The 18,661-nt window shown below is 42.3% G+C and overlaps 1 protein-coding gene across 2 annotated transcripts in view; it reads left to right on the top strand.

Moving 5' to 3' along the window:
• The window catches only part of FHOD1 (formin homology 2 domain containing 1), a 302,110-nt gene that overhangs the window by 252,467 nt on the left and 30,982 nt on the right, over window positions 1-18,661 (top strand). For both annotated transcript variants that reach the window (XM_029608780.1, XM_029608781.1), the window contains exons 16-17: window positions 7,011-7,130; window positions 16,182-16,343. In XM_029608780.1, the coding sequence (XP_029464640.1) occupies window positions 7,011-7,130; window positions 16,182-16,343 (282 nt within the window). The remainder of the gene's footprint in view (window positions 1-7,010; window positions 7,131-16,181; window positions 16,344-18,661) is intronic.

The following is an 18,661-nucleotide window of genomic DNA, read 5'->3' as shown; positions in this document are numbered from 1 at the left end:
TACCCAGTGTTTACTGGGTCAATGTCTCATCAGGACATGCTAGGGAGGTAAAGTTTTTCTAGATCTCGTAAATGACTGCTTCATGGAGCAGCTGGTCCTAGACCTGACAAGAGGGGGAGCTACTTTAGATCTAGTCCTCAGTGGAGCACAGGACCTGGTGCAAGGGGTCACTATTGTAGGGTCGCTTAACAGTACTGATCATAATGCAGTCAAATTTGACATAATCATCAGAGGGGAGGACATTAAGTAAAATTACGGCAATAGCATATAACCTTTAAAAGGGAGACTATGACAGCATAAGGAAATTATTTGGAAAGAAACTAAAAGTCATGAAATGAAACTCCAGGGGGGCGACTCAGAGCCAACATCAGGAAATATTTCTTCACAGAGAAGGGTGGTGGATGCCTGAAATGCCCACCCAGAAGAGGTGGTGAGGACAAAAACAGTAAACAAATTCAAAAGGGCATGGGATAAATAATGTGGAAACAAAGAAAAGGGTGCATGGGGGGTAACCTGCACAGAGCAGCAGTTACTACTCTTAATCAGAGGGCACAGGGATTACTCCCCTTAACCAGTTAGGATGTTTGTGACATTGCTGCAACATCGCTTTCTGCTTCAATGGCAGGAGGAAAATAGGGGAATTAGATTCAGACGACAGCCAACACTAGGCCCCAACTTTTACGATCTGGGATACTGATATGCAGGCAGTAGGGATAAAACACAGGACTGCTTCTGCGGCCAAGTCCAAAAAGCAAAGTACGTTCAAGCAGCATTGTCTAAATCATCATGAAGGCTGCTCACCCTGTAAAAACAATTTTGTAATGGGTTTGACAGTTGCTTGGTTTAGATTGTAAATATTGCTACCCTTAACATAAGGCTTGAGGGGTAACCTGGATTGAACGACAATTAATTAATATAACATCATTTCTTAATCACTTTACAGATAAAAATCACCCAAAATAGTTGTTACCCCCAACAGAAACATGGGGGTAACCTGCATGGAGCGACAGTTACTGCCATAAGAAACTTGCTGGGCAGACTGGATGGACCATTTGGTCTTTTTTCTGCCGTCATTACTGTCTTACAGTTGCCAAGGTTAAAAGTTTTCATGAGGCATGGGCATTGTTTAAAAATAATATTGGAAGCCCTGATAAAAAGTATTCCATTCATTTAAAAAGGTCAAGGGAAGACCAGACGACTTCCAGCATGGAAGAGGTGAGATGAAAGACGCAGTTAAAGCCAAAAAGGTATTGTTTAAAAAAATGGAAAGCAGGCCCTAATGAGGAAAATAGGTAAGAACATAAGCATTGGCAAGTTAGATGTAAAACAGCAGTGAGACAAGCCAAGAAAGAATTCAAGAAGAAGCTTGTCATAGAGGGGTTATTCCATATTAAGTGGACCAGGGGTCCATGCTCAGCCGCCCCCAAATTGAACAAAATTTTGCATGGATGTTCTCTAGGATCTCAAACAAAACTGTACTAAATTTTTTACCTGGATCTCCATTAGTTGGAGAGCTAGAGGTAGTTGAATGGAGGTCACCTTTGAGTACCTTGCTCTGTGAAACCTAAAATGGCCATTTTGTCCAGGTGCTGCAGCCCAACAACACCTCTCAGGGACAAGAAATTTTGTGGATTAGTACAACCCCTAAGGTAAGTCCCAGTGCAAACTTTGGAACATAATGTGAGCTTGTCTTCCTTTTTATGGGCCAGCAAAGTATCTGAAAAATGTTACAAAAGAAATATAAGGCCTACTTTGACTCCTCATTGCTCCTGATTCAGGCCCTGACTGGACTAGTAGTTATGGTCCATGGCATGTATGTATAAGATTTGCACTAAGAGGCTTTACAGGCAACTGAAAACAAAGATATAATTACATAAAGACACAATGTCACTTTTTTAATGCAAATTTTTGCCAATTTTCAGATGCAAATATCTCTACTGTCTAATTTTTAAATCTTTTCTTTTTTATGTCATTTGAAAGAGCATCTGTTTTTCTACAAAAGTCACCCTGTTTCATTTTGGACCCAATCTTGCTTTGGTCAGAATTAAGGCCCTAACACTATGCATCATTTGCATGCATGAGCATGCTATGTTAAAGAGAGGCATCTTTGGCACCCTGCTGTGTAACACACAAATGAGCTTAGAGGTGTGAAATTTTACAGTGCGGCAAAGCTTGTTGCGCTTAACCATGCTTGAAGCTTATGACTCATTTTGCTTTGACATACTTTTATAAATAACCCCTCGAAATGGGCATTTTGTTGTGCTATTATTTACTGCATACAAGCCTGAACATGCAAAAGTATCACCTTCACAAGGAACCTTGGTAATGTCATTCTAGCAGTGTGTTGTGGCAGAGATTTTGGGAACATGCCCTGGCCTGTGACACCATTGTGCTCTTTGTGTTCCTGGTATCAAATTTTTTCTTGTGCCAAAAGAAGGACATTGAAGCAATCAGACCTGTTCAGGACCTTTAGCAAAGGTCATACAGTTGCTAGCACAAGGGAAAATCATCAATTCAAGCCCATTGATGCAACTAAAATGTGCATTAGCAAAATTTTGAATTATGTCACCTCATTCATTGCAAGTGTTCCAGAACATGAATATTTTCAAGCCCTTCAGCTTCCAACCTGGTCAGTATTTAGCTTGTATCTATGATAAATCCTGGTGGATTAACCATATATGTGAAGTCTCAACTGAGTCTTGCTCAATTTCTTGCATCCCCAAGGTCCTACCAGGTCAAACGCATGTGCAAGGCAGGAAAAAAGACTTAAGTGTCTTTTTGTGAAATCTTCAGTTTAAGTCATTTTTGTATGTAGTGTCTTGCTTCTTCTTGTTTTGTGTTTACCCAAAAGCTTGGAAACCTGTGGCTGGTACCTTGTCTGACTGTCTGGAGTGGCCCCTAGGCAATGGGGTAGTCAATTTTACTGAATTGGCAGTGGCTCAGCCATCATTGACCAATGCAAGGTAACTAATCAGCATACAAAGTTTTGCACTGACTTTGATGACTAATTTATGAAAATGTGTGTAAACAAATATGTGTCAAAAGCTAAAGGTGTGGTAAGCACAGTAAACTGAGCTGCATTGTAAAATTTCACATCTCTAGCTCATTTGCGTGTTTCACAGGTGAGTGCCAAACATGGTTCTTTTCAACATAGTGCATTCACTGACCAAAGCAAGGCTGGGTCCAAGACAAAACAGGGTGACTTTTGTAGCAAAAAAGTGCTCTTTCAAATGACATTCGAAAGAAAAAAATTAAAAACTACACAGAGATTTTTGCACCCAAAAATGGCAACGATTTGCATAAAAAAGTGACGTATCTTTATGTAACTATATCTGTGGTGCCAGTTGGCTGCAAAGCCTCATAGTGCAAATCCTAGATGTACGTCATGGGCCATGACTATTAATCCAGTTATGGCCTGAATCGAAGTATATATTAGGAGGAGCAATAAGTAGTCAAAGTAGGCCTTAAATTTCTTTTGTAAAATTTTTCACGTACTTTGCTGGTCCATAAAAAGGGTGACAAGTCCATGTTAGGTTCCAAACTTTGCATAGGAACTTAGCACCAGAGGATGTAATAATCCAAAAATTTCAGGCCGCTAACGGGGATTGTTTGATTGCAATGCCTGGACAAAGGGTCCATTTTGTGTTGCGCAAAGCACAGTACTCTAAAGAGTGACTTCATTCAGCTGCCTCTGGCTCTTGAACCAGTAGAGATCCAGCTGAAACATTCTGCATAGGTTTGTATGAGGCCCTAGCGAACATCCACACAAAATTGTATTCAATTTGAAGGAGGCCGAGCTTGGATGATTTTCTAAATTGGTCTACAAGACATGGAATGTCCCACAGACAAAAACTAATAATAAAATCCTTTTCAAGTACATTCAAGACAAAAAGCCTGTGAATGAGTCAACTGAGCCACTAGGTGACTGAGGGGTAGAAAGGGTGCTCAGGAAAGACCAGAAAAAAAGCAGAGAAACTGAATGAATTAGTTGCCTCTGTCTTTACTGAGGAAGATGTCGGGAACCTCTCAAAACCAAAACATTCCTTGACGGTGATGATTCTGAACAGCTAAGGCAAATCACTCTGATAATGGAAGATAATAGATCAAATTGACAAAATCAAAGGGGCCAATGCAATAATTTTCGCGGAAAGCGGGCTCTGACTTTTCAGCGCCTGCTTTCTTAACACACGCAAGGCACCCGCAAGGGGGGCGCCATGCAATAGGCAAATTAGGGAGTTGCGGCGGCTGCCGGTTATGAAGACTGATGCCGGTAAACTCTGCATCGGTTTTCATAACCGGCCGTCTGCCAGTAATGAAAACAGACACTGATAAACTCGGCATCTGTTTTCATTACTGGCAGACGGCCGGTTATGAAAACCAAAGCCGAGTTTACCAGCGTCGGTCTTCATAACTCAGCGGTCTGCCGAGGGTTTTTTTTTTGTTTGTTTTTTTACTGAAGAAGTACAGAAAAGCAGTTTTTTCTGCTTTTCTGTACTTTTTACATGCGCTCAGCTATTAACGCCTCCTCCAGGCAGGCGTTAATATCTGAGCGATAAATGTGTGTCTGAGACACACATTTATTTTTTTGAATGCGGAGTGAATGAGTAATAGCCTCATTCACATGCATTTGCATGTGATGAGCGTTATCGCATTCACTCCGCAATAGATGCGGGTTAAATAGGCGCTAATCCCCTTATTGCATTAGGGTGTGGATTAGCACCTATTTAACCCGTGTCCGACAGTGGGTTAAACAGTGCGCTCGTGTGAGCGCACTGTATTGCATCAGCCCCAAAAGTAACAAATTACCTGAACTGGATTGTATTCATGCTAGAAATTTGAAAAAACTCAAACATGAAATTATAAACCTCTTATTAGTAATCTGTAACTTGTCAATTAAAACAGGAAATGTGGCTGTTTGTTTTGGAGGATGGCCAATGTAACACCAATTTTTATAGAGAGTTCCAGGGTTGATCCTGGAAATCGTAGACTGGTAAGCCTGACATCAGTGTCAGGCAAAATGGTAACATCATATCGTAGTACTGATGGCAGAAAAAGGACCAAATAGTCCATCCAGTCTGCCCATAAGCTTCTTATGATAGTACGTGCAGGTTATCCCCATGTTTCTCTTGAGGGTAGAAGTTGTTCTTAAATGCAAAGGCTGAAAGACGAATATATATGGTATATTAAATAAATAAGTATAAATAAATTATTGGCCATATAGCTAGAAAATGCTTAATGAGGAAGTTTTCGCAAATGAAAGTCTTGCCTTACAGATTTGTTAGATTGGTGCTCACAGTTGGGTCTTTGCTGTCCAGCAGAGAGAACCAACAGGAACACCCCACAATCAGAAACTCGGACATTTCACTCCTTGTGGTCTTTGTTGACACATCCTTGAACTTGAAAGTAGTAGGCTGGAAGTTGAAGTGGTGTTTAGCTAAAACTTTGCTGTAACTTAGGAAAACTTGATCAGAATCAAAAGTCACAAAAAGAAGCTAAAAAAGAAATCTCTGGGTACAATTCAAAGGAAAATTCCAAGTGCCTTAGTCTTCTCTCAATGTCCCATTTGGGTGGGTAGGAATTTGGTGACAAAAGGTTTCTCCCATCAAAATAGAAACAATGAAACTCTTCAAAATCAGTTCTCTCTTCGGGCATCTGCAGTTCCCACTTAGGCTGGGCACAGAGCAATGCAGCACCCTATCCGATTCCCCTCAGGCAGGGGCGACTTTCCTCTCGAGGTGGGGGCAAATCAAGGAAAAATGCAACTTTCTCAGAAAGTAAAAAATGTTTCTCTCCTCTTCTTATCTCTCAAGGAAAGGTCTGTGAGGACACTAGCGAGAACGCAGTCCTTATCGCCCAGTGTTGCAAGCTGTGGGGCCTACAAGGGTCCATTCAAAAAAGAAAATACACTCCGAAAACCAAATGACAACCACATTCTGCACATGCTCAGCCAGGCTTGTATAGACTGAACCTGACCGATCCCAGCACCCTGGGTGAGAGAAGAACCTTAGGGTTGAGGAGAAAAGTGCCCAAGTTGTCTGTTAGAGTTAACCAGGGGAAAAAGAAATGGAATGCAATGCAGACCCCTCCCAATATGTGCCCCCTCCCTTTGGGAAATACTATGGATAGAGAGAGGGAGGAGGAGCGTTCTTGTAGGAACTGTAACTGCTTGAGTGATCAGGGAAATAGTTCGCCTACTCAATGCAGCTGCGTACATAGAGATGGGAAGGAAAATCTTAGATTTAGACTAAAAAGGGTTAAAGGAGAACATGATTTATACTACAGATGTAAAATCAAGAGTTACGCAGGGATCTTGCAAGGGGACTATTGTATTTAACCTCAGAAAAGCTTACAGGACATGGGGGTCACCTGTGAGGCTAGATGGTGGTTCACTGTATCATCTCCCAAACCAAAAAATATATTAGGTGATCACTTATTATTGGACTAACTTAATACTTTTCTCAATGAGATTTTGGGAGTTAACCCATTTTGTTTTGACCTGATGAAGAGCATGTTCTCTCCCAAAATCTAGTCAAGAAATACATTGTTAGTCCAATAAAAATTAATTGCCTTATCTTTTTTTTTTTTTCGTTTGTTCACAATTATTTCCACACATTCAAGTGCACTCGCATGGCATCCACACTACCTGATCATTTCCAAAGAAATCTGGATTTGACACTGGAAACAAAAGACTTGTAGAATATGACTCCATAGGAAGTCATTCTGGCTGAATCGACAGATATGTTTTAAGAGGCGAAGGAAAATAATCAGCAGTAGTTCTCGATTTTAGATGTTGATCTGGGTTGAGGTCGTGAAGGCAATTCTGCCACTGAGAGAGAGAAGCTGCAGTGAGAACGTGCTGCTTTTTAGCATTTAAGTGGTTTACCAGTGTCAGAGAGGCAGCTGAAGAAGGCTAAACATGACAGACTTTTGGTCTCCTTCAATGTAAAAATAAAATTATTCAAAAAATGAAATTTTGATAAGTCGTATGTTAACTTGCCTTTTTCTTTCAGGAAATAGCAGAGCCTTTGTTTGACCTCAAATTTGGAATGGAACAGCTGTCAAAAAATCAAACATTTAAGTGTATACTAGCAGCTCTTCTTGCAGTCGGAAACTTTCTAAATGGCTCTAATGTAAGTATCTTCCAGTTTAATTTTCTTCTTATTCTAACCACTAAGCAAACATCAGTACACAATGGGGTAGATTTTAAAAACGTGTGCGCGTGCTACCCAGCGTGCACACATGGACACGCAATTTTATAACATGCGCGCACCAGTGCACGTATGTTATAAAATCGGGGGTCGGCATGCACAATGGGGTGCACATTTGTGCAACCTGCACGCACCAACACCTGCGGCCTTCCTCAGTTCCTTCCCAGTCCGCTCCAATTTAGGAGCGGCCTGGGAGGGAACTTCCCTACCCTCTATACTAACCTTCCTACCCCTTCCCCTAACCTTCCCGCCTCCTAGCCCTATCCTAACCCCCCCCCCCCCCCAAATCCTTATCTTACCATTTGCTCCTGCCTCCAGGCAGGAGCAAGTTGCATGCTCCGGCACCCTGCCAGCAGGCGATCCCCCGGCACAGCAGCAAATGGCCCTTGAAAATTGGCCCGGCGCGCGTAAGCCTGGACCACGCGTGTAAATTTTTAAAAATGTACCCCAATATTTTTAATGCAAATGCAGATACTTGAGCTTTAGAAAACAGGGGCTGTTCAGGGATAGTCCTGTAGTCTAGTGGAGCTGAGCCTTCCCTGGACTCACAGAAGCATCAACACTAGCGGACCTTACATACAAAGTTTCTTTATCTGAAAAAACCACCGAAAAAACAACAATTATGGGCTTTGTCCTACTTTCCGACATTCTGTCATCAGGAAAAACATCTATTAACCAAAAATTGGTTGGCTCCATTATCTGAAAAAACTCTCATCATCTAAAATTATTTTTAGCAGAAAGCACCTGTTATTTGAAACCAGCCTGGTCCCAAGCATTCGGGTGGAATAATGTGGACTGCTAGGTACAGGTGCAGTTCTGAAAGGTGTCGAGGTGCAGAGGAAAGCCCAGTGGAGCCCAGCTTGTAGAGGAGTAATTAAACGGACAGGGTCCTGGTTAGTCAAACAATAGTCTGAGAATCTATACAAGATGAATCTTGGGTTAGCTTAGTATTATTTGTTCTTACCAGTTTAGTTATACCTCGCGTTTCATTTAATTCAGCAGCTTTTTTTTTTTTTAATTTTTAACTGTCTTAATAAAAACACCCAACAGTTAGAGGGCAAGGGTGAGGCCACTCAGACATGGCTGACATTGTATAGCCATGGGGCCCATAGCTGAATCAGTATAGCGGGATCTGGCTCTCCAAAACAGGTCAAACCAGTTTCCTGACTATGCATTACTTTGTACAGTTAATTTTAATATTTTCAGAGCTTAACAATCATTTTGCTAAACTTGAAAATGGCTGCATGCTGTTTTCCTGCTAATTCTCAACCACCTCTGATTTTATTCTTACTAGGAGGTCTGAGCAGCTTCTGGTGAGGGATCTCGACTTCCTGTATGAAGCTGAGATTCCCAGGGATGTGATATTACTCAGTTTCTGGAGGAAGACTTTAGGTCTGCTCTTAATTTTTTGACATTCCCTGTTGATTGATTTTTACTTCTTTCAATACTGGAAGAAGGATAACTATAAACACATGACCAATGTGAATAGGGATGGAAGTTTAATAACTTGGACGTGGCCTAAAAGCTTCCAGCATAGTCACAGCCTTTTCTTTGGTGTCAAACAGGAAAAAAGGCGATCTGTTTGAATCCAAGAAGTAATCTGTGGCTACCATTCACTGAGGCTTTCTCATTCTCCCACTTCTCCAGCACTAATAAAAACAGTTTGCTTACGTGTTTAAGTCACAGAGGCAACTGAGGCTTGGAAAGTAAGGGGCGGATTTTCAGAGCCCTGCTCGCGTAAATCCGCCCAAAACCGGGCGGATTTACGCGAGCAGGGCCCTGCGCGCCGGTGAGCCTATTTTACATAGGCTCACCGGCGCGCGCAGAACCCCGGGACTCGCGTAAGTCCCGGGGTTTTCGGAGTGGGCGTGTCGGGGGGCGGGGCCGGAGCGTGCAGCGTTGCGGGGGCGTGTCGGCAGCGTTTTGGGGGCGGGTACGGGGGCGTGGCTACGGCCCGGGGGCGTGGCCGCGCCCTCCGTACCCGCCCCCAGGTCGCGGCCCGGCGCGCAGGAGGCCCGCTGGCGCGCGGGGATTTACGCCTCCCTCCGGGAGGCGTAAATCCCCCGACAAAGGTAGGATGGGGGTTTAGACAGGGCCGGGCGGGTGGGTTAGGTAGGGGAAGGGAGGGGAAGGTGAGGGGAGGGCAAAGGAAAGTTCCCTCCTAGGCCGCTCCGATTTCGGAGCGGCCTAGGAGGGAACGGGGGTAGGCTGCGCGGCTCGGCGCGCGCAGGCTATACGAAATCGATAGCCTTGCGCGCGCTGATCCAGGATTTTAGCCGATACGCGCGACTACGCGCGTATCTACTAAAATCCAGCGTACTTTTGTTTGTGCCTGGAGCGCAGACAAAAGTAGGCTGTTCGTGCTCGTCTGAAAATCTACCCCTAAGCTTTTATTTTTGTGCTCTATTTAAATTTGTAGACAAAAACTGTTTTGCTGAAGACATATCGGCAGTGGCCACAGAAAAGAAGCAGTGGCACTAAACTTTGTCATGGTATTTATACTCTCTCATAAAGGTTGTTCTCCGCCTTGAGAAGGGTGGAATATAAATGTAACACCCCCCCCCCCCCCTCAGGTGGCTCCGGAATGCAGAGGTGCACAACAGTCCCTGGGACCACTGCTCTCCAAGAGGACTCCAGAGTAGGCCCCTGGGGTGCAGAGGTTCTTCCAGCGGGGAGAAGGACAAGCCTCCGGGGCCCTAGGCTCCGCAGGGCCGGGACCCTTCCACAGTCTCTCACAGTTAGCACTCACAGCTCACATGTCCCTACTTGAGAGCACTTGACACTGATGGTGGGTGTTCAAACATAAACTTTACTGGAACCAAGAAAAATTGTTCAAAGTCAGCCATACTCCCAGGAACTCTACCACCAGCCTCCCATGTTTTCCCAGCATTTGCCCCCAGGAGAAGTGGGAGATGGGCGAACAGAGCGAGTCTGTGTGTGGCACACTCTCTCCAGATCGCTGCAAGGGTATCAGCCGTCCTAGGTGAACGTTCCAGTCTTGCGCCCTCACCTTCCCGGCTCACACCACACACAATTAAAAACTGTGCATTTATATTAACAGATTTTACATGAAAAAGGACATTCATACTCTGCTGAGATAAAAGTATCACTTGTATTTTTTTATATGCACTGCTGCTGGTGCCAACCAGAAAATCCTGCAAAAAAGACACTTGGGACCCATTTGTTATTAGGCTTATTGTAAAGTACGTTTGAGTGGGCTTGGCCCTCAGAAAGCCAAGAGTAAACAATTACAATATGGTAAACCTCCCATAGCAAGATACCACTAAATGCCAGCACGCAAATATTTCACCAGGCTCTAAAACACCAATACACCTCCTATAAGGAAAACAGAATAAGCCAGGCTGCTATAGATCCCTACACAGAAACTACATGCTAGCAGAATACCTCACCTCAATCGCACTTGCCAGACGGACTGTCACTAAATACAGAATAAAGTATAAACAGAAATTTGCAGTCAAAAACTGAACTGCAAACCGCAAGAAGCCAGACTCTGTATGCAGTGCAATAATGGAAAAACAAAAACACAATCATTTCTCATAAAACATATATAGAAACATTTAGAAATGACTGCAGAAAAGGACCTAATGGCTCATCCAATCTGCCCAGCAAGCTCCCTTACAGGCCGATACAGTACTGTTAACCTGCCCTTGGACATGTGTTTTCCCTTACCCCTTATTCAGTAAGGGGCAGAAAACGCGCATCCAACCCGCGGCACCTAATAGCGCCCTCAACATGCAAATGCATGTTGATGGCCCTATTAAGTATGCCCGCACGATACAGTAAGTAAAATGTGCAGCGAAGCCACACATTTTACTTTAAGAAATTAGGGCCTACCTTTGCCGGCGTCGGGAAAGTGCACAGAAAAGCAGTAAAAACTGCTTTTCTGTGCACCCTCCGACTTAATATCATAGCGATATTAAGTCGGAGGTCCCAAAGAGTAAAAAAAAGTTTAAAAAAAAAAATTTTAATGGGCCGGCGGCTGTCGGGCCAAAAACCGGACGCTCAATTTTGCCGGCGTCCGGTTTCCGAGCCCGTGGCTGTCAGCGGGCTCGAGAACCGATGCCAGCAAAATTGAGCGTCGGCTGTCAAACCCGCTGACAGCCGCCGCTCCGGGTCAAAAGGGGGTGCTAGGGATGCGCTAGTGACCCTAGCACTTCCTTTTGCCCATTTCTACCGCACCACCTAATTTACATACCGAATCGCGCGCACCGGCCACTCGCCGGTGCGCGCGCCGGGAGAGCAGGCGTTCGTCCACTCTTCCGCGTTTTTACTGAAGTGGCCCGATAGTTATCAGTTTCCCATACTTATCAGTTACTCAGACTGCCAAGGTGTCAGGACTCTTGTTGGTTACTGTTTGAGTCCAATTTCCGTTCACCCCTGCCATTGAAGCAGAGAGCGATGTTGGAGTTGCATCAGAAGTGTAGTATCAGGCTTTTTGGCTAAGGGTAGTAAGCACCGCATTAAGCAAGCTACCCCATGCTTATTTGTTTTCCCAGACTGTACAGTTCAGTGTCCTTGCTGGTTGTTATCTGAATCGAATTCCTTTTTTCCTCTTTTGCCCCTGTCGTTGAAGCAGCGAGCAATGATGGAGTTGCATCAACAGTATGAAGGCTTATTTGTTAAGGGGTAGTATCTGCCATACCTGCAAGTTACCCCCATGCCTCTTACTTCATTCCCCTCCCCCTTGTCTTTAGGGATCCACAGTGTTTATCCCATGTCCTTTTGAAATCTTGCACCGTTTTTGTCTTCACCACCAACTCTGGAAAGGGCATTCCAGGCATCCACCATCTTCTCCCTGAAGAAATATTTCCTGACATTGATTCTGAGTCATCCTCCCTGAAGTTTCATTTCATGACCTCTAGTGCTATTGGTTTCTTTCCAGCGGAAACTGTTTGTTGTTGATCTTGCATCATTAAAACCTTTCAAGTATCTGAAGGTCTGTATCATATCTCCCCTGCACCTCCTCTCCTCCAAGGTATACATATTTAGGACCTTCAACCTCTCTTCATAAGTCATTTGATGGAGACCTCCCACCATTTTGGTTGCCCTTCTCTGGACTATCTCCATCCTGTGTCTGTTCTTTTTGAGATACGGTCTCCAGAACTGAACACAGTACTCCAGGAGAGCCTCACCAAGGACCTGTACAAGGGACTTATCAATAATAAAATCAAGAAATATAACACATCAGTCATAATAGTAAAATCATAATAAGAGATTTCAAAACATCTGAGGAACAGGACATCATTCAATAATTAAAATTTTTTTTAAAAAGCTCTCAAAAACCAATAAAATATTTCAAAACAAGTTGCATCAAATAACACCCAACAATTAAATCTAATAAGAAAAACAATATCCTGCTTTCCATAGCTAAGATCTTTTGATTTCCAATCACCCTGAGATTGAAGACTTGGGGATGGGAGCTATACAAATTTCATCCTCTTTGTCACGCACACATACTTACACACTCCCTCTCACATACATCCATGCTCTTACATACACAGACTGTCTCTCCATCATGCACACTCACACATGTACACAGACTCTCATGCACAACACACACACATGCATACAGGTCTCACACAGTTGCACACGCACATAGGCGGTCTCTCGCACCACATACACTCACACGTGCATACAGGCTCTCTCACACACCCACACATGCATATACAGGCTCTCACATACATACACACAGCCTCTCTTGCATGCATGCATACACTCTCACAGCCTCTCCCTCCCGTCACAGCCCCACCAGGCCACCTCTTTCTTTGGGCTGTAGCGGGTTGGGCTCCATGGGCACTTTAATAATCATATTTTTGTGCAAGGTGAGAAGGCTACTGCAGGAATGTTTTGGGGGCACTCTTTGCCGATCCCATAATTTTGCCACCTGAGGTGGCCGTTTCACCCTGCCTCATTATGGAACCGCCTCTGCTAAGGTGAGGTATTGTGCTAGCATTTAGCTAGGAATCTGTAACAGTCTCACTCATTGTGTTTTCTCAACAAAGGTGTATTGGTGTTCTAGGGCCTTGTGTAATATTTGGAGTTCTGCGTAATCATAGGTAGAGTCTTTTTGGAGTCTTATGAGTTAGTGCTGCTGCAGTGTGGCAGGTTTGCTACATATGTGCTAAGAGTTGTTTTTTTTCCAGGACTTTGTATTATTTCACAATGTGCCTGGTAGTGGAGGAAGTTTGTATTTCTGTTACTTAGATAACACCAGAATTTTTTTGTATGGTGAGGTGTAGGGGAAAATATTTTGCTTTGCCCCCATTGTAAGAGGGGACTGTCATCACAAGAAGGATAACTTTGAAACGTGTGTGTGCACCTATATACACGTGTGCACAATTTTACTATAGTATTTTATAACATGCACATTTCATATAGGCACATATTATAAAATATGCATTTGTAGGCCTATGCGTGAATACATATGATTCATTAAAACCGCATATTTCAATGCATTGAACACACATACTTTACCCACCTATTTTAAACATATACACACATATAATTTACACACAAAAGTAAATGAGGACTTGCATGATTTGCACACATAACTCAGTCAATTTTATGATGCGCATCAAAGAAATTACCAGATTTACCAATTAGTCCACTTGTTCACCCAGTCCTTCTCCAGGCCATCAAGACCCTCCTGGTTCTTCAGCCTGAACACCCTCCAGTTCACCCAGACCTGCCCCCAGTCAGTACTAAACAATAAACACTTTTATTACCACTTACCTAGATAATTAGGGATGTGCATTCATGCATCCATTTGCTACATTCGTTTCGCCGCTAAGCACATATGTAACAAATGGATGAATAGACGCACAAAATGAATTGAATGCGCTCACGTAGGCACCCATAGACGTTAGCGCACACCATTCGTTTTGTGCACTTGGCATCCATTCGTTACATACACGCTTAGCAAGAAATGAATGTAACGAATGCACATCCCTACAGATAATTAGCAGGTATAAAAATATGTAAGTTGGAAAAGTTATGCGTGTACATTTCTTTTAAAATAGCAACTTATGCATGCACATGTTGGCCCCACCAGAGAATGGCCCTAGACCACCCTTTCTTACACGTGTATATTTGAGTGTGAAGGTAAATATCTACATGTACTTGCGGCTTCTTTTAAAATATACAATGTGCATGTAGCAGCTACTTACACATGTATATGCTAATTTTTGCATGTGTAACACTTTTAAAATTCACCTTAACATATATATTTGCAGAACTGAAGGTAAGGGATTTAGATTGGGTTTGTCTTGTCTCTTAGCCAAGGGTGCAGAATATTGGAAATGATCTCTGAAATGTACTTATACTGCTTTTCTTAATTCTTACATTGTGCCAAACAGCTTCTTTCTGAAGCTTGATAAGGGGTTATATATATAGGCAATTATTGCAGAACTACTACTGGTAATCTGTAACCTATCATTCAAATCTCCTTCTATTCCTGAGGACTAGAAGGTAAAAAATGTAATGCCAGTTTTCAAGAAGGGCTCTTATGTTACTTTTAGTTTCTCTTTTATCCTGACTCTTTGTATACCATTTTTATTTATTGTTTTTAGTTTCTGTCTTGTCTTGTTATACTTGTTATATTGTTTACTGTTTTTATTTATTGCTTTTACCTAATTTACATTGTGTTATGTGTGAACCAACTGATACTATGTTATGTTTTGTTTCTTTTATAAATCACATTGATCTTGAGCAATTATACGGTAACATACTTTGGTTTTTATAAGAAATCGCATTGGTTTCCCTATGGTAGAAATGTGATAAATCATATTAACTAACTAACCTTGGTGGAAACTATTAGTATGAATAAAATTATTGGTCATATAGATAAACATGGTTTAATGGGGTTGAGCCAGCATGGATTTATCAAATGGAAGTCATGCTTTCCTAAACTATTATAGTTCTTTGAACGTGTGAATAATAAGCACGTGGATAAAGGTAAGCCCATCATGATAGTATTTTGGATTTTAAGAACCTGTTTGAAAAAGTATCTTACGAGGTGCTCATCGGAAAACTAAAAAATCATGGGATAGGAGACAATGTCTTATTGTGAACTGATAACCGATTAAAAGATAGGAAGCAAAGAGCAGGACTGAATGATCAGTTTTCCCAATGGAGAAAGGTAAATGGTGGTGTTCCTCAGGGCTCTGTAGTGTAGGACCAGTGTTGTTTAACGTATTCATTAATGATCTGGAAAAGGAGCAACATGAAAGTGAAATGATCGAATTTGCAAATAACACAAAAATATTCAAAGTAGTTGAAATACAAGCAGACAGTGAGGAACTGCAGAAGGACCTTTATGAGACTGTGGAAATGGCAGTTACAATTTAATATGGACAAAATCAAAGTGATGCACATAGGGAAAAATAAACTGAACGTGGGTACTTTTTCTGTGTGTGCTTTGTAGCTCATTTGCACAGAGGAAGAAGGACCCAGCTGTTTGCCTTTGAAATTAGTGCATGTAAAGTCCACATGCTAAAATCACCCACTGTTTGTGCTGGTGATGAAGGGGTGCTGAGAAGAGCCTGCGTGCTTTTGAAACGTGCCACGTACACGCGCTGCTCTCCTCCCCGAGTGCCTCCATGCCTGTGGAAAGCCGTGCATGGTTTTAGCCTGGCAGAGGAAGGCAGTTTGCAGCCAGGCCTATTTGCCCACTTAAATTGCTGTCACCCAGGTAAATGGCTTTGAAAATTGCCTTCTTACGTGCCACTACCCATTGTGGTCAGGTGGCCTGTTGCCAAAGGTTATCCATGAATGAATTTTGATTCTATAAAAAAAGGAATTAATTTTAAAAGTGTCATTCCGTAGGGTAGAGAATGTAGGAAAAATAAAAGTTAGTATGAAACACGGAAGCCAGAAAAGAGACATTAAAACCTCGGGCTAATGGAAAAATATGAGTTTGTAAACATTCTCTTTTTTTTTTTTTTTCCATTTCAGGCTGAGGGATTTGAACTCACTTACCTGCAGAAGGTCTCTGAGGTGAAAGACACTGTGCACAGGCAGTCTCTGCTGTACCACCTATGCAACATTGTGGTGGACAAATTTCCAGACACTTCTGATATTTATTCTGAGATTGCAGCCATCACACGATCGGCTAAAGTAAGATCGCATGTTATTTTCAACGCTCACATGCTTTTGAGAAAGTATTTATGCCTAACACTTGTCATCCTTCCTTTCATGCACTGTTCTCCCTTGAATCTTTCCTCCTTCGCCTGAATGACTATCTCGCAGAATGCTACGACTTGAAAGAGGTGAAAAGGATTTCCTTGTTTGGTAGCGCAGTGCAGTAACGAAGCCGATCATAATTTCTTCTCGTTAATTTGTACTGCAGTTTGCATTATTTTAGTAAATCAAGAGCGCTGATTGCTTTCCTGTCTCCTCCCCAGTTTCTGTTGTCTCTGGGTCTCGCATTTTTGTACAGAAAATTATTTTTTATACAGTTTGGAGGGAAGGGGTTTCTATATGTACGGCAGTATTTCCAGCCGCCTCCACATATTGCAGTGTACTCTCTCCCATCTCTTGCACTCTCCAGTCACTACATACATTCAGTCATTACATACATTCAGTCATTCCCTCTGTACAAACTCTTTCATCCCCCACCATCGCTGCTTCACAGTTTCCCATTCGGCATTCTTGCCCCCATTCTGTTTCCTATCTTTATTTTATTTTATTTTTTATTTGTGCAATTTTTATATACCGTTGCCCAGAACAAAAAGTTCTATCTTAACGGTTTACATAATAAATAAATTTAAGACAGTTAAGAAAACAGAAATAAATACAATAAAACATCAATAAAAGTAAAATAAAATAATTGAAATTATTTAAAAACTAAAATAGCATAAGTAAAGTTAGAAATAAAAGAGAATAAAAGCTGCTATAGATTTATAAAAACTCTTGGGCGTTCTCTCTGTATGCTTGTAAAAAACACCATGTTTTAAGATCTTTTTTGAACTTCGATTATCTTGCATTCTCAAATTTAGTGGCAGACTATTCCAAAGCTTTGGTCCGGCTACTGAAATGGCCCTTTCTCTGACTTTGCTCAGGTGTGCTGATCTGACTATCTGCTATCTGCCACGGTTACGTACACTGTCTGTCATCACTAGTCACCCTTGCTCCTGTTCAGCTCTGTTCACCTGTATTTGCCTCGTATTCACCCTCTCCTATTCTCACTACCATGGACGTTTCTAATCACTAATTTCCATTCCCTCACACTCACTTCCATACACTGCATCTCATCGCCATTCACCCTTATTCCCATTTGCCAGATAAGGCAAGCAATATGATCAGAGTAAATTCTACCTAAAACTGTATATGTGTGTTTTATAAATAAATGTCCAATATGTTCAGGTTCTTTCACAATTGATACAATCTACAGCTCAGGTAAAGCACTGTTACAAGTGGTCACAGAGTAAATGCCTATTTTTCAATGCAGAATCAAAAGACCATACGAGTTTGCTGAACACTAAGTAGATCCCATTCTGCACTCCTCCGTATTCCAATTCCTGGGTCTCCAAATCAAAGAAATGAATCTGATTTGTTTGACACGAACTCCCCCTAGTGACCTTATGGAATATCAGGGCAGTAAGATTTTAATGTTTAATGATTATTCTGCACGTGTTATGGCTCTATGGAAGCAAATGGCGCCTGTTTGTTCCAAACTCTGCAATAAAGGCATCCAGTGTGCCCTCCTCTTTCCTGCCAAACTATGAGTTCACCATGATGGTATGGGGTTCTTCTTTACTACTCAAAAGGAGGTAATGTCTTTTTGGCTATCTTAAAGTCCACTTCTAACAGTGAAAACTGATATTTGATTGTATGAGAAGTCCGTTTCTGCTAGCGAAAACTGCTGTTTCTGGTATATTGCTGGTTTGTCATTCGTCTGAGCACACATTGACATTCTTTCTGCTTAAAAATACTCTTTGCACTGATGATATGCACTTATGTGCATGAAGTGTTGGTGGCCACGTACTACAAATGCTATTTTTCTGTTTTTGTTGCTGGCTTCCAGTGTTATTTTCATGTCCTCTTGGTTTCGTTATCTTTTCCCGAAAAGAATGTCCTATTTTCCAGCACCATGTTTGTTGTTCTTGGGTTTTTTGGACATCTGGAAGAGGACGATATGTTGGACCTTACATTGATGCTTCTTAGTTGGAACCTGTGGTCCTTTTTCACCCAGTAATGGTTTCACTGATTAACATTTATTTCAAGGGTTATACTGCTGATGTTTTCACAGGGGCAGATTTTCAAAGCAGTGAGCGCGCTACCCGGCGTGCACACACATATGCCCGATTTTATAACTTGCGCAGGCGTGCGCAAGTTATTAAATCAGGGGTCAGCGCGAGCAAAGGGGTGCACAATTCTACACCTTGCATGCGCCGAGCCGCACTAACTTCCCCCATTCCCTCCCAGGCTGCTCC

Source organism: Rhinatrema bivittatum, chromosome 7 (assembly GCF_901001135.1).
Source record: "Rhinatrema bivittatum chromosome 7, aRhiBiv1.1, whole genome shotgun sequence".
Taxonomy (NCBI): domain Eukaryota; kingdom Metazoa; phylum Chordata; class Amphibia; order Gymnophiona; family Rhinatrematidae; genus Rhinatrema; species Rhinatrema bivittatum.
Note: the sequence above shows the minus strand (reverse complement) of the source record. Positions and strands in the feature narration are given on the sequence as shown.